The 16,204-nt window shown below is 32.7% G+C and overlaps 3 protein-coding genes and 1 pseudogene across 3 annotated transcripts in view; 1 reads left to right on the top strand and 3 right to left on the bottom strand.

Moving 5' to 3' along the window:
* The window catches only part of LOC104737914 (zinc-finger homeodomain protein 12-like), a 4,299-nt gene extending 3,593 nt beyond the window's left edge, over positions 1-706 (bottom strand). Inside the window, exon 1 of the mRNA XM_010458172.1 lies at positions 147-706. Coding sequence (XP_010456474.1) covers positions 147-507 — 361 coding nt within the window. The 5' untranslated portion in view covers positions 508-706. The remainder of the gene's footprint in view (positions 1-146) is intronic.
* On the bottom strand, positions 991-3,790 carry LOC104737905 (protein indeterminate-domain 13-like). Its single transcript, XM_019237596.1, has 3 exons — positions 3,388-3,790; positions 2,781-3,180; positions 991-2,023 (listed from the first exon to the last, which is right to left on the bottom strand). Exons 1-3 carry the CDS (start codon positions 3,545-3,547, stop codon positions 1,315-1,317), a joined length of 1,269 nt encoding a protein of 422 aa, XP_019093141.1. The 5' UTR covers positions 3,548-3,790; the 3' UTR covers positions 991-1,314.
* LOC104737895 (protein transport protein Sec61 subunit beta-like) lies at positions 7,305-7,812 on the top strand. The gene has a single exon (XM_010458149.2). It carries the CDS (start codon positions 7,352-7,354, stop codon positions 7,688-7,690), a length of 339 nt encoding a protein of 112 aa, XP_010456451.1. The 5' UTR covers positions 7,305-7,351; the 3' UTR covers positions 7,691-7,812.
* LOC104756702 lies at positions 8,199-9,812 on the bottom strand (annotated as a pseudogene).

The following is a 16,204-nucleotide window of genomic DNA, read 5'->3' as shown; positions in this document are numbered from 1 at the left end:
AAAGTACTTATTGTTGTGGATCCAAACCTTAAGAACTTGTCTCTCTATTCCAACTTCGCTACAAAACTCTTTCACCCACTTCTCATCCGAGCCGTTGATCTTCCACCCCGCTCTCTCTGCAAAACCTCTCATCTTCTCCTTTTGATCTGCCGTTAATTTCGTCCTCTTACGCTTCTTCATCATCATCGCCGACCTATCTTCCTTTGCCACCGTGAATTTGTTCTTGTCTTCTTGATTCGAGGGTCCAGAGAAACCGGAGCTGAGAGAGAGAAGCAAGTGCGGAGTGGAGGCGAGTGGCTGCAGCGGTGGTGACCAGCAGTGACTGAAGACGTCAGAAGGACTACGACGGTGGAAGTTGCGGTGGCAGCCACATGCATCGCACCTAAGGGACGGAGTGTCTGTGAGGATGGTGGTTGATTTACGTATGAATTCACCGCAGCCGTCAAGAGCGTGACCGCCGAGACTAACCGCGTGGTTTTTAAGGCATTCATTGTACAAGACAGCCATGTCTCCAGCACCGGGTGGTGTCAATGTTGTTACTCACAATTGTGTTTCTTTGAAGTGCTGTTATCTGATGACATAAAAGGAGAGATTTTTTTGTTTTTGGTTCTCTTTTCTTTTTGTAGGCAACTAGGATTCCAAAATCGTGATATTTTAATTGCATACATTAATTATTGTTATTCGTTTCTTTAATATACAACCACAATTCATTATTCCAACAGTTGCCATCGGTTGATATGTTAATATAACCATAATCAATTGAAAACATAAATATTGTCAATTAATAAAATTTAGAATTATGGGTTGAAATTATTGCTGCGTTTTTTTTTTACAAAAAAACATAAAATATGCGTTTTCAATCACGATTAGTCATTATAGGTTTGATTATAAATGTATGTGTTTCTCTTATTCTTGTGATCTCGCATCTCCATATAGGTTGGTTTATCGAATGTTCGTTGTCTCCAATGATCAGAAGATTCAGAACAAATATACAAATAACGGATTTTTGATTAGTCAATACATATTATTATGTAAAAAAATTCCAAAGACTTCCATGCGAGTTTTCGATCGCTTCAGGCTTTTTTGTGTATTGTTCCTAAAGAAAGTCTGGAAAATTCAAATATCCTTAAACATGATTATAACTACCTTGTACATGAACAAAAAACAAGTATTTTCAGAATCTGTCGTCATGCGTACGGTTAATTTCCCGCCTACCATGGTTGCAGGCTTGCAGCCAACTTGGGAATATCATGGTTCACCGTACGTCATGGCATGCTTGATAGGAAGTGATGATGATGTAGACATTGTTGGTCGTCACGGCTTCTTAACACCAAGAAAGTCTCTGGTCCACTCTTTTTCCTTATTTTTTGTTTTTAAACCATCGGAGTTTGGCATCCTATTGTTGAAGATGGATGAAGTCATTATCCCCAACATGCTGCTAGTGTCGGAACTCGATGATGATCCCATTTGAGCCACCTTTTGAAGCAATGTTGTTGCCGACAATGAAGCCTGATTTCCTGCTTCTTGATTATAAGAGAACAATGATGCTATGTTTGCATCGGTTGAGTTTGAGCCACTAGAGATATTTCCCTTTTTGATCTCATCTTCTTGATTTGTGGATACTACTTTACGAATAATGTTTTTGTTGTTCATACACTCATTGAGTAACCACTGGTTTGAATATTCCTCTTCTCGTAACTTCCATAGATTATGAACCGAATCAGATGTACCGCGAGGTGTTGGTTGTGGGGACAACGGGAAAGCATTGGTTTGTTGCGGGATTGAGTCAGATTTGGTGAAGTTTTTCCTCAATAAGGTAGTGTTATTGTTGTTGATGTTAAGATTGGTGCCCGTACCTGTGAGTGATTGATCCAATTGTGATTGAACAAAAACTGGACTATTGGTATCAGCAATTATGGAGATGGTCGAATTGGCTGCTTTGGGTGATGGAACTGAGAAGAATTTAGCACTTTCTTCAGCTAAGACATCACAAAAGGTTCTATGTGAGATGAAACTGTCCTTCCTGATACAATCATACATCATGGGAATTATGTTAATATAATTGGCTATAATATGCAAGTCTTTATAAAATGTAGAATCTTTATAAAATGCAAGCTTGGAATTGGTGTATGCATGTAGTAAGGAAACAGAAGACTTTAGGTTATTGAGACATGACAACATCATGTTCCAATCATGCAGCCTTTTTCTCCTCGATATTGATGTCTGAATAAAACTACAAACTGGACCAAGACAATAACTAACGGTAGTGGTATCCAAACGACAAGCTACAAAACACCACGTACTAGACATAACGTAAACCCAATAACTTATAGATCTACAGTTCCAAATTACTTTACGTGTATATATGAAATGTGAAAACGAAAACAAAAAAAGCACGGTTTGACGACTCTCTATATAAAGATAGTACAAACAAAAGGAATCTTTTTATATTTAATTTTTGATAACAAATGCAATCTCATGCTTTATGCATACATGCACCTGTTTAAATGTCCAATTATAGGACCCGCCGGTTTTTTTTGTTTTCAAATTTTTTTTATTTGCATTTGTGTTTACCGTTTACGTTTATACTTGTAATTTTTATTAAAGAATTCAAATAACTGCAAATATGAAGCCTCTTTTGTTGTTATAATTTTAAAAGTGTTTGATGAAAATTTGGAACTTTATGTATATGTTTTCCGAAAATAATTATACAATAATTTAACGCGTTAAGGGAAAATGATAATACTCCAAAAACAAGACGTAGAAAGAGTAGTAATGACCTGGAGAAGACGGTACCACAATCACACCTAAACTCTCTGCTACCACAAATTTTGCTATGAGCTTTCCAATCGGATACCACAGCATACTTCTTGGAACACTTGTCGCATTTCCACTTCTTCTCTCCATGTTTCCGGCTAAAGTGCTTCTTGATTCCAGTGAGGTCTCCTAGGGCTCGAGCTGGATCATGATGGACGCAGCTCTTCTCGGGACAGATATATACTTTCTTCTTCACCTGACTCTTGTTTGTTCTCTGCTTCAGCTTCCATGGCAGGTTGTGGCCTCTTTTGTGAAGCTGAAGGTTCTGTTCTCTCTGAAACCCCTTGCTGCAGATTTCGCAGAAGAACCGATTTGTTGCCATGAGGGATTTTGGAGATAGAGCGATGACTTCTGCATCTGGATCTGTTTTTTTTTTGTTGTTTGTTCATGTTGTTAGAAACAAAATAAAAACCAATAAAAATAAAATAGTAACCAAGAAGGAAACAAGAAGACACAAAAGATCTACTCTTGGAACAAGATCATATATATTGAATTTGATGAAAACACAATAAAAGATTTTAAAGAAAATGAAAAAACCACGGAGAACATTTAAATATTTGATAAACATGCCTGGATTGCCTGGGAGGTTTCTCTTTTTCTTGGCTGTGCTAGTGGAGGCAGGCTTAGAGTTAGGGTTAGGATTTGGAGTGATGTGTTCTTGGGCATGGACAAAGCTAGGGACTGAGAGACGGTCATGATTATGTGGAATCATCATGTCTTGATGATTCATATGTAAGAAGACAAAAAGAAAAGAAAAAAAACTCTTAAGTTGTGTTACACTTCTCTACTTAAACAAGAAAGAAGGCAGACAAAGAGAGAAAGGAGAGAAGAAAACATGTAAAAATGAAAGTGATATCTATATAATTATGAGAGTAAAGCTTTGTGGCTCATATGAAGTAAATCAAGATATTTTCTTATGGGTTGAAAAGTGGGATGATTATATTTAGTTTTTGGTCGTGGGTAAGAAAATACTAATTTTTGATTTTTGGATTTTTATGTTTTAAGAGAGATTGTGATGGCAAGTTATGATCACTTGTGAAGAGTCTTGTAGAATCTTTCTCTCTATTTACATACAACTGTTCTATTACAGGTCGGTCAGTATACATGGACTCAAACTGGACCATTCTTATTTCTAGTTTAACACAATTTGTTTATTTGATATTTTTTTTAGTTTTAAATTTAAGATTTAATGTTAATTAATTAACTTTATTAATTTTTAGTATATTATTTTCATATCATTATAATAAAATTAAAATAGGATTACCGTGTCTCTATATATACTTTGTAAGAAATAAAACACTTTAAAAATAATATATGATTATCCTTAATCTACATATATGATATGAAAACTTGTGAAGTCGACATTATTAAAACGTCTTTCATTTGTAATGCATCGATTGGAAATTTTGAATATATACATCTAGTATGATGATTGTGTATGCATGAGATGTGAACAACTTTAAACTTTTGGACTTTTCTTACTGTTTGAATGTTGACTAAACAATAAGAGTAAGACCATACCATTTCATTTTCAGAAAACGGGATTTCATTGAGCATAGACGATTACACATGATGTGTAAACACTTTGTTATAAGAAGGTCTACCTCAACCGTTGCTTTTGTTCCTTTTCGCCAGAATGTTTGTCTCTACAAATAATTCATACTAGAACCAGAAAAAAAAATCCAATTAAGTCTTGTTTCTTTGGGTAGGATCAAACTTAGAACCATTTGAATTTATACCTATCTAGTATATGGGATATCTCAAAGTTCTTAACCCATATAAGATGAAGATCAAATAATTATTTGCATATATATTAAAATTAAATTAAATCAGAACGAGCAAACGTACGTTAGGAGCCTAAAGTGAAGATATATACCGACAAGAATTATAAGATATATATGACTTAGCAAGATGGATGTCACGGATCATATTCCCCTCTAGTAATATCTATTTGATCATGATGAATACGTAACTTTAAATTTGATAATGGAAATCAAAGTTTTGGCAAATCATTTACGAGTGAGACAAGTGACATCACATCATCATATACTAACAGAGCACACCACTTCTGTCTAACTAAAGTAGTTATAACTCATTTTTTCCAAATCAAAGTTACTTATTTTCGTGTTTTACAATCATTACCTCTCTCTCTCTCTCTCTCTCTCTCTCTCTCTATCTCTCCATATTTCTAATCTCAGTCTTCATTCTAAGAATGTTGATTTCCTAATTTAAATAGAAGAGGATTTCTTACCCTATCTATGGGTGAAGTAGTATAGTTTGTAACAAAACTATGTAGTTCGTGGGTTTGATTGGTATGACAAATGAATAGTTAATTAGAGTATTAACAAGCATGATAATTTTGAGATGAAAAGTGAGGAAAGAAAGACAAATAAACAAGCAGGATAATTATGAGATGACATCAACATGTATAAAGGATATAAAAGAAAGAAAGGTCTGTAAACGAAAATAGAACATGAAGAAAAGAAGATTGTCTTTACAGCCAACACTCAAATTTGATGGGGCAAGCAAATCATCATTACATCATTACGCCATAAGTACATTATTGACCTCTAATAAATCAAATAATACATACACTTACATAAAGTTAGACACATGCGTGTGAAAGATCCTCCTATTTTGCGTTACATAATAGACTTATAATCACCAAAGTATCCACAATGTGTTTTCTTTAACATTGAAAAGAAAAAATTAGGGGCTTACTTGGACAGTTGGACTTATAAGCATTTTGGAAGAGTTCACTTTGATTTATTTTTTTATTTTTTTGTGCACCCTGAGTTCACTTTGATCTTATTTCATCATTTTACTATGCAAATTGCAAACATTAAAGTAGATGTGGCAAGAGTAGCCCAACTGTTTTTACAATAGCCCATTCTAGATATGAATTTACTGAATAAAAAAATAAACTTAAATGTGAAACCCATAGTAGAAAGAAACTAGCGTGAACCAAACTAGAAATTAGTTGAAGAAGTCCAATCTAAGCTTCAATAGAGTTTATTCATTCTTTTTTTTTCCTTTTTTTCTCAAATATAAAACGGTAGTTTTGAGTATGACTTAATTCAACCCTAATCATACGGATGTTATCGTGGATTCCATCATCCCATTCATTTCTAGAATGATTTGGCCCTTTGGACTCTAGCATCTCAAAAGGAGGTAGAAGAGAGATGTTTGCCCCAATAGCTGAGACACAACAACTCGGCGACAAACAACCCTTAAATCCAACTATCTTGTAACCTTTTACCCCAATATTGAGTTTCTGATCACTCATGTTTCCAAATTCATCGGAATAGCGTCCAGTTGAAGTCTTGAATCTAAGAGAAGTCAAAGAATCCTCCCTAACAAAATTTTCCTTAATAGATATGATATCTTCATCATCATAGGAACAAAAAAAAGAAAAAAAAATAGTTAAAACAAAAGGAACACACTAAGTAAAGTTTGTGAAATATCTATATGAATAATAAAATTACTGCTTTTGGTCTGTCGGATCGAATGTCGTGAGAGTGAAATATTGACTGTCCTCCTCTCAAATACTCAAACTGGATGTAACTTATCATGCCCCGATTTACTCCGATGGTAACCGCTTTTATCTTGTCGAAAGCACCATCATTCCATATGGGAATTATATACCCAAATACCTTCATTTCCTCTTATGGGACCATCAAGTTTTGTTTTCCTTATTAGAAAAGGAGTTAACTGAATATAAGCTCCAATGGCATTGGGTACCGTAGTACACCTACCATGGAAGCCAATAATCATGTCTCTGTTGATTCTAAAATTTGAAGCTCCATACACTGGACCACGACGTGAAAAATTTTCCGTTCTTCCATACGATGTTATGAAACGAAGGTCGAACAAACGATGAGTATGCCGTCCAGTGATAGTATTTAGGGCATAACATCCAACAAGAGAAACGAGATACTCATCTAGGTAATCAAGAACTAAGGCCGACTGAGGAAAAAAAAATGAAGAAAATGATTAAAACACATATATAGCAACCCATTAGATAAGTTATGAAAAATTTAGAAAAAATGAACACATTTACAACCTCATTGAAGATTAAATGGTAAAACACCACATTTACAACCTCTGTAGTTACATAATAGACTTATAATCTTCAATGAAGTTTTTTCCTTTTCCTTTTCATCGTTAAACACTAATCAACTTTAGAAACAATCACGATCCAAGATATTTAGTACTCTATCTATCATTGCATTTGCATTGTCATTAGAGATAATTAAATTCATTAATGGTGCTAAACTGAGGATCAAATTAAAAAAAATTTACTAATCAAGTTCATAATAAGTCTTAAAACGCCCCAACAAAAAGTCGTTGGAGTTTTCTACTAGATACTAAAAACTACACGTGTCTCTCTCTCTATTACACCAAAGTAACCGCCCCTAGATTTGACATTATTTACCATATTACCCTTCGTTCACCACTCCTTTAACATCTCTCTCGCTTCTCTCTTCTCTCTTCGTCTTTTTCCCTAATCTGACCGTACAAAATACAACAACCGATGGCGAGAGGATCTTCCCAGTCCCAACAATCAACCTCCACCGGAGGCTCAACCGCTCGACCCGGTCTAGCTGCTCCACGTGGATCCGCCGCCGCTACTGCAGGCATGCGTCGCCGCAGGCTAGGTGGCGGCGGATCGGCATCGTCAGGCGGCGGATCCGCGGGTGGATCAGGACCGAGCAACATGCTTAGGTTCTACACAGACGAAACTCCGGGCTTGAAGATCTCACCGACCGTTGTTCTGATCATGAGTCTCTGTTTCATCGGCTTCGTCACCGCTCTTCACGTCTTTGGAAAACTCTACCTCCACAAATCCGGATCATCCCAAGCTTCTTCTTAGATCCCCCGGCCGGATCTTGATCTTCTCCTTTGCATGTTGAATCAGTGATCGCGCTGCTGTGTTTTTCGATGAGATCTATGTAAATCGCTCTAAACGTTGAATAAAAAACATGTTTTTGTTTTTACTTTTGGAACATATGCACCGATTGATATTAGTTAAAGTTGGTTAGTCAAAAGTCAAAACAAACAAAACATGTTATTTATTGTTATTTAAATCATATGATGAAGTCACAAATTATACAAAAACACACAAAACATGTCTCTACTACAAACTAAACTTGCATACTAATATATAGTTTACCATATATTACTGTAAGAAAATATCATGTTCTTAGATTTGTTGTTATAACTAGCTAAATTAACATAAGATTAACTTATTTTAAAAAAATAGAAATTAAAATCAGTCTCACATACAAAACCAAAAACATTTTTTTGTTTGTGTGGAGACTTTATATTAAAAGTAAATAACCATAAATACTACAAATGTAATTAAACAGTCGATCATGTAACTATGGTTGGGTCATGATAGCTTGATAGAGAGAAGCTCCCGTGGCAACCATAGTCAGAAACAAGAGAATTACGGCGGCTGTGGTAGCTGTCCCCGTCAAACAGTCACTGTAGTAGACGTTCCCGAGTTTGGCCAAAAACCTTTTTCTACGAGATTTACAGTGAGCTCTGAGTTTCATGGCTATGCCGTGATAAACGGTGGATTCTGGCAGCCTCACTCCTACACCTAACTCGTTAATCATCTTCACGACTAAGCTTGACCTCCCAATACCATTTGCTATCAGCCCTTTTTGTTCAAGCAACACAAATATGTTCGTGATCATTCATCAAATTAAAACAACAAAATATAGATATCGTATTTGTTATGTTTGTATTGTGTACCTCTGGCATCTAGTACTTCCACGTCTTTATCGGAGGTAACAAGGAAATTCATGAGATATATATATTCAGAAGTCAAGGCATTTCCAAGCATATGACACTGCTCATATGCAATCACATTTCTTAAAATGATATCAGAGTTTTCATCCGCAGGGAAACTCGGCATACTTAAGCAACCTTCCTTAAATGCAACATCCAATGAATATTCATCCTTCCACACCTTGAATTCACTCCTACGTGAGATAGGTTCTCAGCGTTCTGCGTATGAGTTCTCCCTTTCGTCCCCTTCATATCCGGATTCTGGTCAAGCGATTCCTCGTAAACACACACCTGTGCATGTCTGTAAAATGCATGAACTTTGTATCTTCTTTGATTTTACCAACCTTGGAAAATAAATTTAAGATAAGTTGGTAGAGCGTTAGATTCCCACACAAGTCTCTTTTTATGGGATCGAACAACTCTTCCAAAATGAAATAAGGAAGTTGATTCTCCAGCAAGATGAGATCTTCGATCACCGTCGAAGTGAAAAATGTTTTGTCCACAGTCAAATCACGACATGCAGTACCCATTGATGACGTAGAGGGTTTGGAAGTTTTGTGTTTTTTATCCCAATGTCTGAGACTGAGCTCCAAGATGAAGATTGAATCGCCTAGGATAAGGTCCACGAAGTCAGGAGATGAAATCCATGACGTCGGTACTGCATAGCTTCCTCGAATCTTCTCTATATTAGCTTGTATGGTTCTCTTCATCTCATCAACACTAATTTGCCCAATTCTTTTGATGAAAGATTCTTTGTACCTTTTCTTTTGGCCCTCCATCATCAGATACTCTAGATAGCTAAACAAACCATCGACGTCCACATTAATTTCTGTATTATATTTATATGTATAAGTATTAACTCATTAATCATATTAGTCCTTTCAGTATGTGTAATTATATATCAAAGAACATAACATAAGTTCTATATTATTCAAATTTTGTAAACACAAAGAAAGTGCAATGGTAAGATAAATCTTTCTGTATGGTTTAATTATGCACCTTGAGTTGCTATTTTTAAGGTCTTCCATAAGCATATTTGCTTCAATGTCGTCATTGTAAGCTCTGGGTTTGACAGAGTGATGAAGTGGGCCGATGATAACCATCCGGGGTGTATAAGCTTCAGGTTTCACTTCACGCAGTGGGCTTGGTACTCTATAAATGCAATATTCTTGAGATCCCATCTTCGATGGAGACCTTTGTGTTTTCTGCATCAAAGGTTTGGATATTTAGAAAAATAAAGAATCTCCTGATCGATTATATAAAACATAAAACTTTGAAATTCTATATGCAAATTAGTTATAACTATCATCTTTGTTATCTTCTTATACAGATAAACAAGTATCAAATAATGAGAGAGAAGGGAAGAAGGGGAGCTTACTGTAATGAATGAGGTACCGAAAGAAGAATGAAGTCTAAATTCTAATGTCTCGGGAACAAAGTACAATTTTGTATTCAATTCCTAGTAATTTTATAGACATTACGTGCTCACCTCGTTGACATTTTTTTAATGCCACTATGATTATTTCAAGATGCGGGAAGTTCCTATTGATAATAATCATTCCACAAACATTCTAACATAATTAATACATAGAAAGCGAGTAGTTTTTTCTTTTCTTTTTTGTTGAAATAAAAAGCAAGTAGCCTACTAGCTAGCCTTCATTGTTAAACTACAACTATCTAGTATTTTGAAGAAAGAAAGATGGTCAGCTATACCAACTATACCATAACACATGACCACACATGCCAACTTTATAAATGTATATTCAACTACATGAAGTATATGTATTGCATGGTCACATATACCAACTACATGATGACATATGTTCAACATCACAACAATTTTATTCCGGTACACCGTTCATCGAAATTCGGTGTTGACTAATATTAACCAACGTTGACCAACAAAAAAATTCAAAAAAAAAGATTTAGAAATAAAAATAACAAAATTCTTTAGGAATCATCTAATAAGAAACCAAAATAAGAAATTTAATTGAATTATTTAGGAATCGTCTATGATATTTTATAATTAAAAATATATTTGTATCTAATATAAAGATATATTGTTATGTTTCACTCATTCAGTTTTATAATAGTTACTTTTTTTTCAATTTCAAAACTTAATTAAAATTGAAATAAAAATAATTCATAAGATATTAAAACTTAAACTCAAACCAAAAAATCTTGTTGTAGTGAATCAAATAAAAAACCTATTATTTTAACATCATTAATTAATAAACATCAACTTCTTACATAATTTATTTAAATACATATATAATATTATTTAATATTCTCAACAACAAAAATATTTTCTACAATAAAAAATACTTAGAACCAAACCAATACATGTCAAAATCACTAGAATTATTCCAAAAAAGTTATATACTCATGGTAAAATAAAAGTTTTATTATCTGAAAATATTATTAATGATTTTTTATTTCACTTTTATTAAGTTTTGCAATAAAAAAAACTAACTATTATAAGGCTGGATGAATATACAAAATATAATTTTATAATGAATATAATTAACATATACAAAATATAATTAACATATACAAAATATAATTTTATAATGAATATAAACATTTTGTTAATTTTTGAACACATTAGATAATTCAATAAAAGAATTTTCTTATTTTTGTTTCTAAAATTAAAAATAAAAAATTTGAATATTTTTGTTGGTCAATATTGGTCAACGCCGGTCAATATTGGTCAACACCGAATTCTGACGACGGTGTACCGGAGTAAAATGATCGTGATGTTGAGCACATGTCATCATATAGTTGATATATGTGGTCATGCAATACATATACTTCATGTAGTTGAGTATACGTTTTTAAAATTCGCATGTGTGGTCATGTATTATGGTATAGTTGATGTAGCTGACTATCTTTTTCTCTATTTTGAATTCCCTTTGAATTATCTATTTATTTCTACGTCATGGTTACACACTTTCACAGAATGTCCAGTTTATTATACACACTTTCGTATTCTACGATGGGCGTGACTGATAACGCTCTCCGGTACAAAAACAAAATCCTATTTACGATCCATTTCGCCGATTTTGTTTATCTTAGATTTTTACAAAATCCTTTTTGAAAAGTTGATAAATCACTACATGTTTTTTTTTGGTGAGTCTCTTTATTAAAATAGTCCATTTAGTAGGGAAATTAAACCATTTAATCAATTTGAAGAATTAATGTCATTAAAAAGAGAAACTAAAAATTGTTTTCAATGTTTAAATAATAAATAATTGATGAGGAGATGATGACATGTCATCTATGGGTAGAATACCTTCATCTTTTATATACAGGATTATTAACTTGTTGTTGAATGGACCAAACTATCGTCTGGGTATACTATTCTCTATATATGAACCGTGTTGAATGGACCAAAGAAGCATTTATGAGATCGAACTGAATTGGTCCAAGCCATCACATATGGTCAGTAATTGTTTAAATGTCTGTGAAAAAAACCAAAGAAAAGAAACACAGCAGGCCCCGTGAGAGATATCGGAATCACTCCTAAGCCCCAACATTATGATAGTTAATTCACACAACTCCATGTATGTAATTATGTTTGATTAAGCACACTTTTGTTAACGATTAATTGAAAGAAGAATTACATATCTTTGTGTATATGTATATCTTCTTGCCAATACTACATGTATATGATGGGGTCAAACTAGAAGAGGGCAATCTAAAAACAAGCGTATATCAAAAGTGTTAAAAGGCAACGACATGTTGGAATTAAAGAGACAAGAGGATCAAAAACACCAAATACCATGATTCGATATCAACAAGATAATTTGTACCATAGGAAACAATAGTCATTAACACTTGTAATATTACTACGGCGATGACATCAACTCTCTTCAACTCCAATTCAAACTAGGAATATGGTTTCTGATCTATATATACAGCCTAACTTGGCAAAACAAGTTCATCGACACGAGGAAAGATATCTAACGACCATGATGCAATATAATTAGTTATTCTTATGAAATGGTTTGCGATGAGGAATTTGAGGATAGAATTTGTGTTTGCCATGTATGACTTAAAGATTTTTAGGCTTTTTGGTCTGTTTTTCACCTTTAACGAAAAGAAGAAAAATATGGAGAGAACACTTAAAATAGGACCCAACTTTAATGTAGGCTCCAATTTGACAAATAGCTTTCTCCTTATGGGATACCATTTGTCTCTACAATTCTCTTTTCTGATGGGTCCGCTTTTCTTATCAGTTATCACAAGTTGATATATGAGAATTATACACAAACTGATTTAGTTTTATCGATTTAACTCTAAACTTATGCATTATGAGACGAGATCAGTCAAAATATCCAATTCCAACGCGGATTATATGTCCACTACTATATGCGAACTATTTGTCCAAAACTTAAAATACGAACTAATGTGTTCTGTTTCTATATAGTATTCATACACAAAGATAAGAAGCAAACTAGCTAACCCTAAACAAACCAATTTTAAAAAGTATAGAAAAAATATTTTCTCTTAAATAGAATTTACGGTTTTGATGTTTTCCACCTAAAGTAACCAATTGGTTAATTTCTCTAGACCAACCGATTTTAATGTAGTAGAAAAATTATTGGTAGATCGATTTTAATTTATTTTTGTTATTATCGTTTAAAGATAGATTATGCAGTTTAAAGAAGAAAAAAAAATACATTAGATATGAATTTCTTACATCTTAATTTATAAAACAATTTTTTAGAAAATAAATTTTCAATTTACAAAACTCTTTGTAAAAAAATAATATCTCGATTTTAAAAATCAATTAACTCTAGTAAAATCTACATTTTACATACGGGAAACTTAAAGATATATCTGTGTGACAGTGTGGTTTATTGCAATTGACTACAAGTAGAAACATGTAACAAGGTAAAGTAATATACAACTAGTATTTACTATTTAGGATTTATTACAAAAATATATATAGATACTGAGAGAGAGAGAAGTGTCTTTAATCGAATGATACAGACACTTGTGACTTTAATAAAGTCATTGGCGTTGCTTTGTCGTATTCTCGCGACAATTTTTTTGACGCGACGTCTCCTAATTATCCACCTCTGTCTTTTTCCTTTTTTATATTTTTTTCTCTGCCAAAAAAGTTTTTTTCCTACTAATTTCAATAAAACAATATCTATTTGTGGCACCAAAATAAGCTCTATCTAATAATCTTTATTATAAAAATATCCCATTATTTGTTATGATATTTTATTATATAGTAGTTTATTATATATTCCTTTTTACGAATACTCCAAAAAAAAAATTATACATGGCGCAATGACGTAAACTAAAAGAAATATATTTATATTATTTGTACAAAACAGATAAGTATATATATATGCCAACAAATTTGTAGTACTAAAGCATTTTGAAATTTTAGATGGAAAAATATATTTGTCTTCCTTCTAAATTTTAAAAACAATCAACTTGGTCAAAAGAATTATAATCAACATGCAACGAATTTTATCTGTTTAACCTTTTTGATACTTTCATTATAATATTCAAAGATGATATTTCTACAATTCACATATATGCCTCATGAAACTAAAATTTCAATAGACATATTTATTTTGAAAGTTTCTAGAATTGTCGTAAACTCGTAATTATAATAATTGCTTTGATGCTAAAAAGAATGAAATCAGAACTAAGCAGTGAGCGTGATGGCTTATAACATAAAATGGAGCGATGAATTTGGTTAGGTTTTCGATAACCTCAAGCTTACTTCGAGTGGAGAGTCATAGGCAGCATCCAAGTGGTTCATTCATTTCTTCAAATGGATGCTTGTTTTGAGCAGGAAGTCACAAACAAATTTGTGTTTGTTGTATTGTGATAAATTTGTGTGTATGTATTAATTTTTGGTCCAAAACTAACGCACATGATATATAAATTCAGTCATGGGAGAATCCTCACAAAATATTCAAATTATGGTTCTAAAAATTGCCAAAAAAATATATTGATATTCTTAGTAAATATCATTTTAGTTAGGAAAGAAACATGGAAAAGATACGATCCATCCTTTATTTTGTACTAATTAAAAGATAGTCTTTGACTAAAAGTTATGATCAGCAGACAAAAGAATATGGTAATCTTATCATAAAGATTAAGAGATTACACGTTTCGAGTTGTAGTGCAATATCAGAATAAACAAGATATATTTCTAATCAGAATTGAATAATAATTAAGTACTAAATTATAAAAAGAGAATACTGAAGCTAGTTTTAGAAGGAGTTGCATGAAAAACTGAAAAAAAAAGGAATAAGAAAAGAAAAAGTGTGGGGGTCCAAAAGAGGCAGCAAATATCAAGGGGGGTCTTTGTTAGTTGTTGGGACTCAGTCACTAACTCAGAAGAGACTCATTCTTTCTTCCTCTCCCATCCCATCATCCTTTTTGTTTTTTTTTTTTCCTCTTCTTCTACTTTTTTCATCTCCAATGAAACACTGATCAAGGGTATATTTATGATTCATAATAAATGTTAAAAAAAAAATGGTTTTCTTTTCTTTTGGGTGTGTTGTTGAATTTATGAGTGAAAGAAGTAAGTTGCAACAATGTGAAAAGAATAGTCAAAAATTTTCTTATGTTGTGACTAAAATAGTTCTGCCATATAGTAAAATCATGCTATAATATTCAGTAACGAAACATGAAATCGAACACGATAACTTCTACGAAGAAAAAAACAAACTAATGTATGATAATTTGATCATGTTATATGAATTAGTGGCAAAACTATACGAGCAAATAAACATCTTAATATTTCATATTATGAAGCAAATCAGCAATCATTTGCCACCACCTAACCCATTTGAAGATATTTTACTAAACCCCATTTGAAGATATTTAGTATCATCTTACCCAAGAAATAGTAGTATAGTAGTAGATTTTACTGTGTCATCAGTCGGTGTGGTTATTGAATATAAATTTTATATCAAAGTCTAGCATGCTGAAAGTTTTTTTGTTTTGCTTATTTAAGTAGGTACCATAGGGCGTATGAGTAACAAAAATGCTGATTTTCATATAATTTGTCTCAAGAAAAAGAGAGAGAGAAAAGTGCTTTGTTACAAAATCGAAAGGAGCCTACTCTTCTGTCTTTAGCCGATTGGTTGGCTCTTAACAACGCAATGAAAAAAGCTGATTAATTTTATTTTTTCGAATAAAAAGACTGAAAATAATAATACAAACAATACATAACAACATAAAAAAAGAAAGATTCCAAAGAGATACTGTTTCCTTTGTAAGAGTATGCAAAAGAAAAAAAGTTAGTAATCAATTTGCGGTTTTTATTCCTCACAAGTTAAAGATCAATCATAACGGTTTGTGAACTAAAGAAAAGTTAAACATTATTTCTCGTAATATTCATAGTCCAGTCCATGTCCATCGATGCATATTCATTTTGAGTGAATTTGTTCGAAAAAATGATGATAACCATTATAAACATGCACTAAAAACTCAACTAAAATATCGGAATATATAAAAAAAATTAGATAAATGAACTGAATTAGCCGTGTTAAGTGTTAACTCGTTAAGTTGATCTCAAAACTTCGTATTAGCATTTGATAAAACTTTAACATTA

Source organism: Camelina sativa, chromosome 2, assembly GCF_000633955.1.
Source record: "Camelina sativa cultivar DH55 chromosome 2, Cs, whole genome shotgun sequence".
In the NCBI taxonomy this organism is placed as follows: domain Eukaryota; kingdom Viridiplantae; phylum Streptophyta; class Magnoliopsida; order Brassicales; family Brassicaceae; genus Camelina; species Camelina sativa.
Note: the sequence above shows the minus strand (reverse complement) of the source record. Positions and strands in the feature narration are given on the sequence as shown.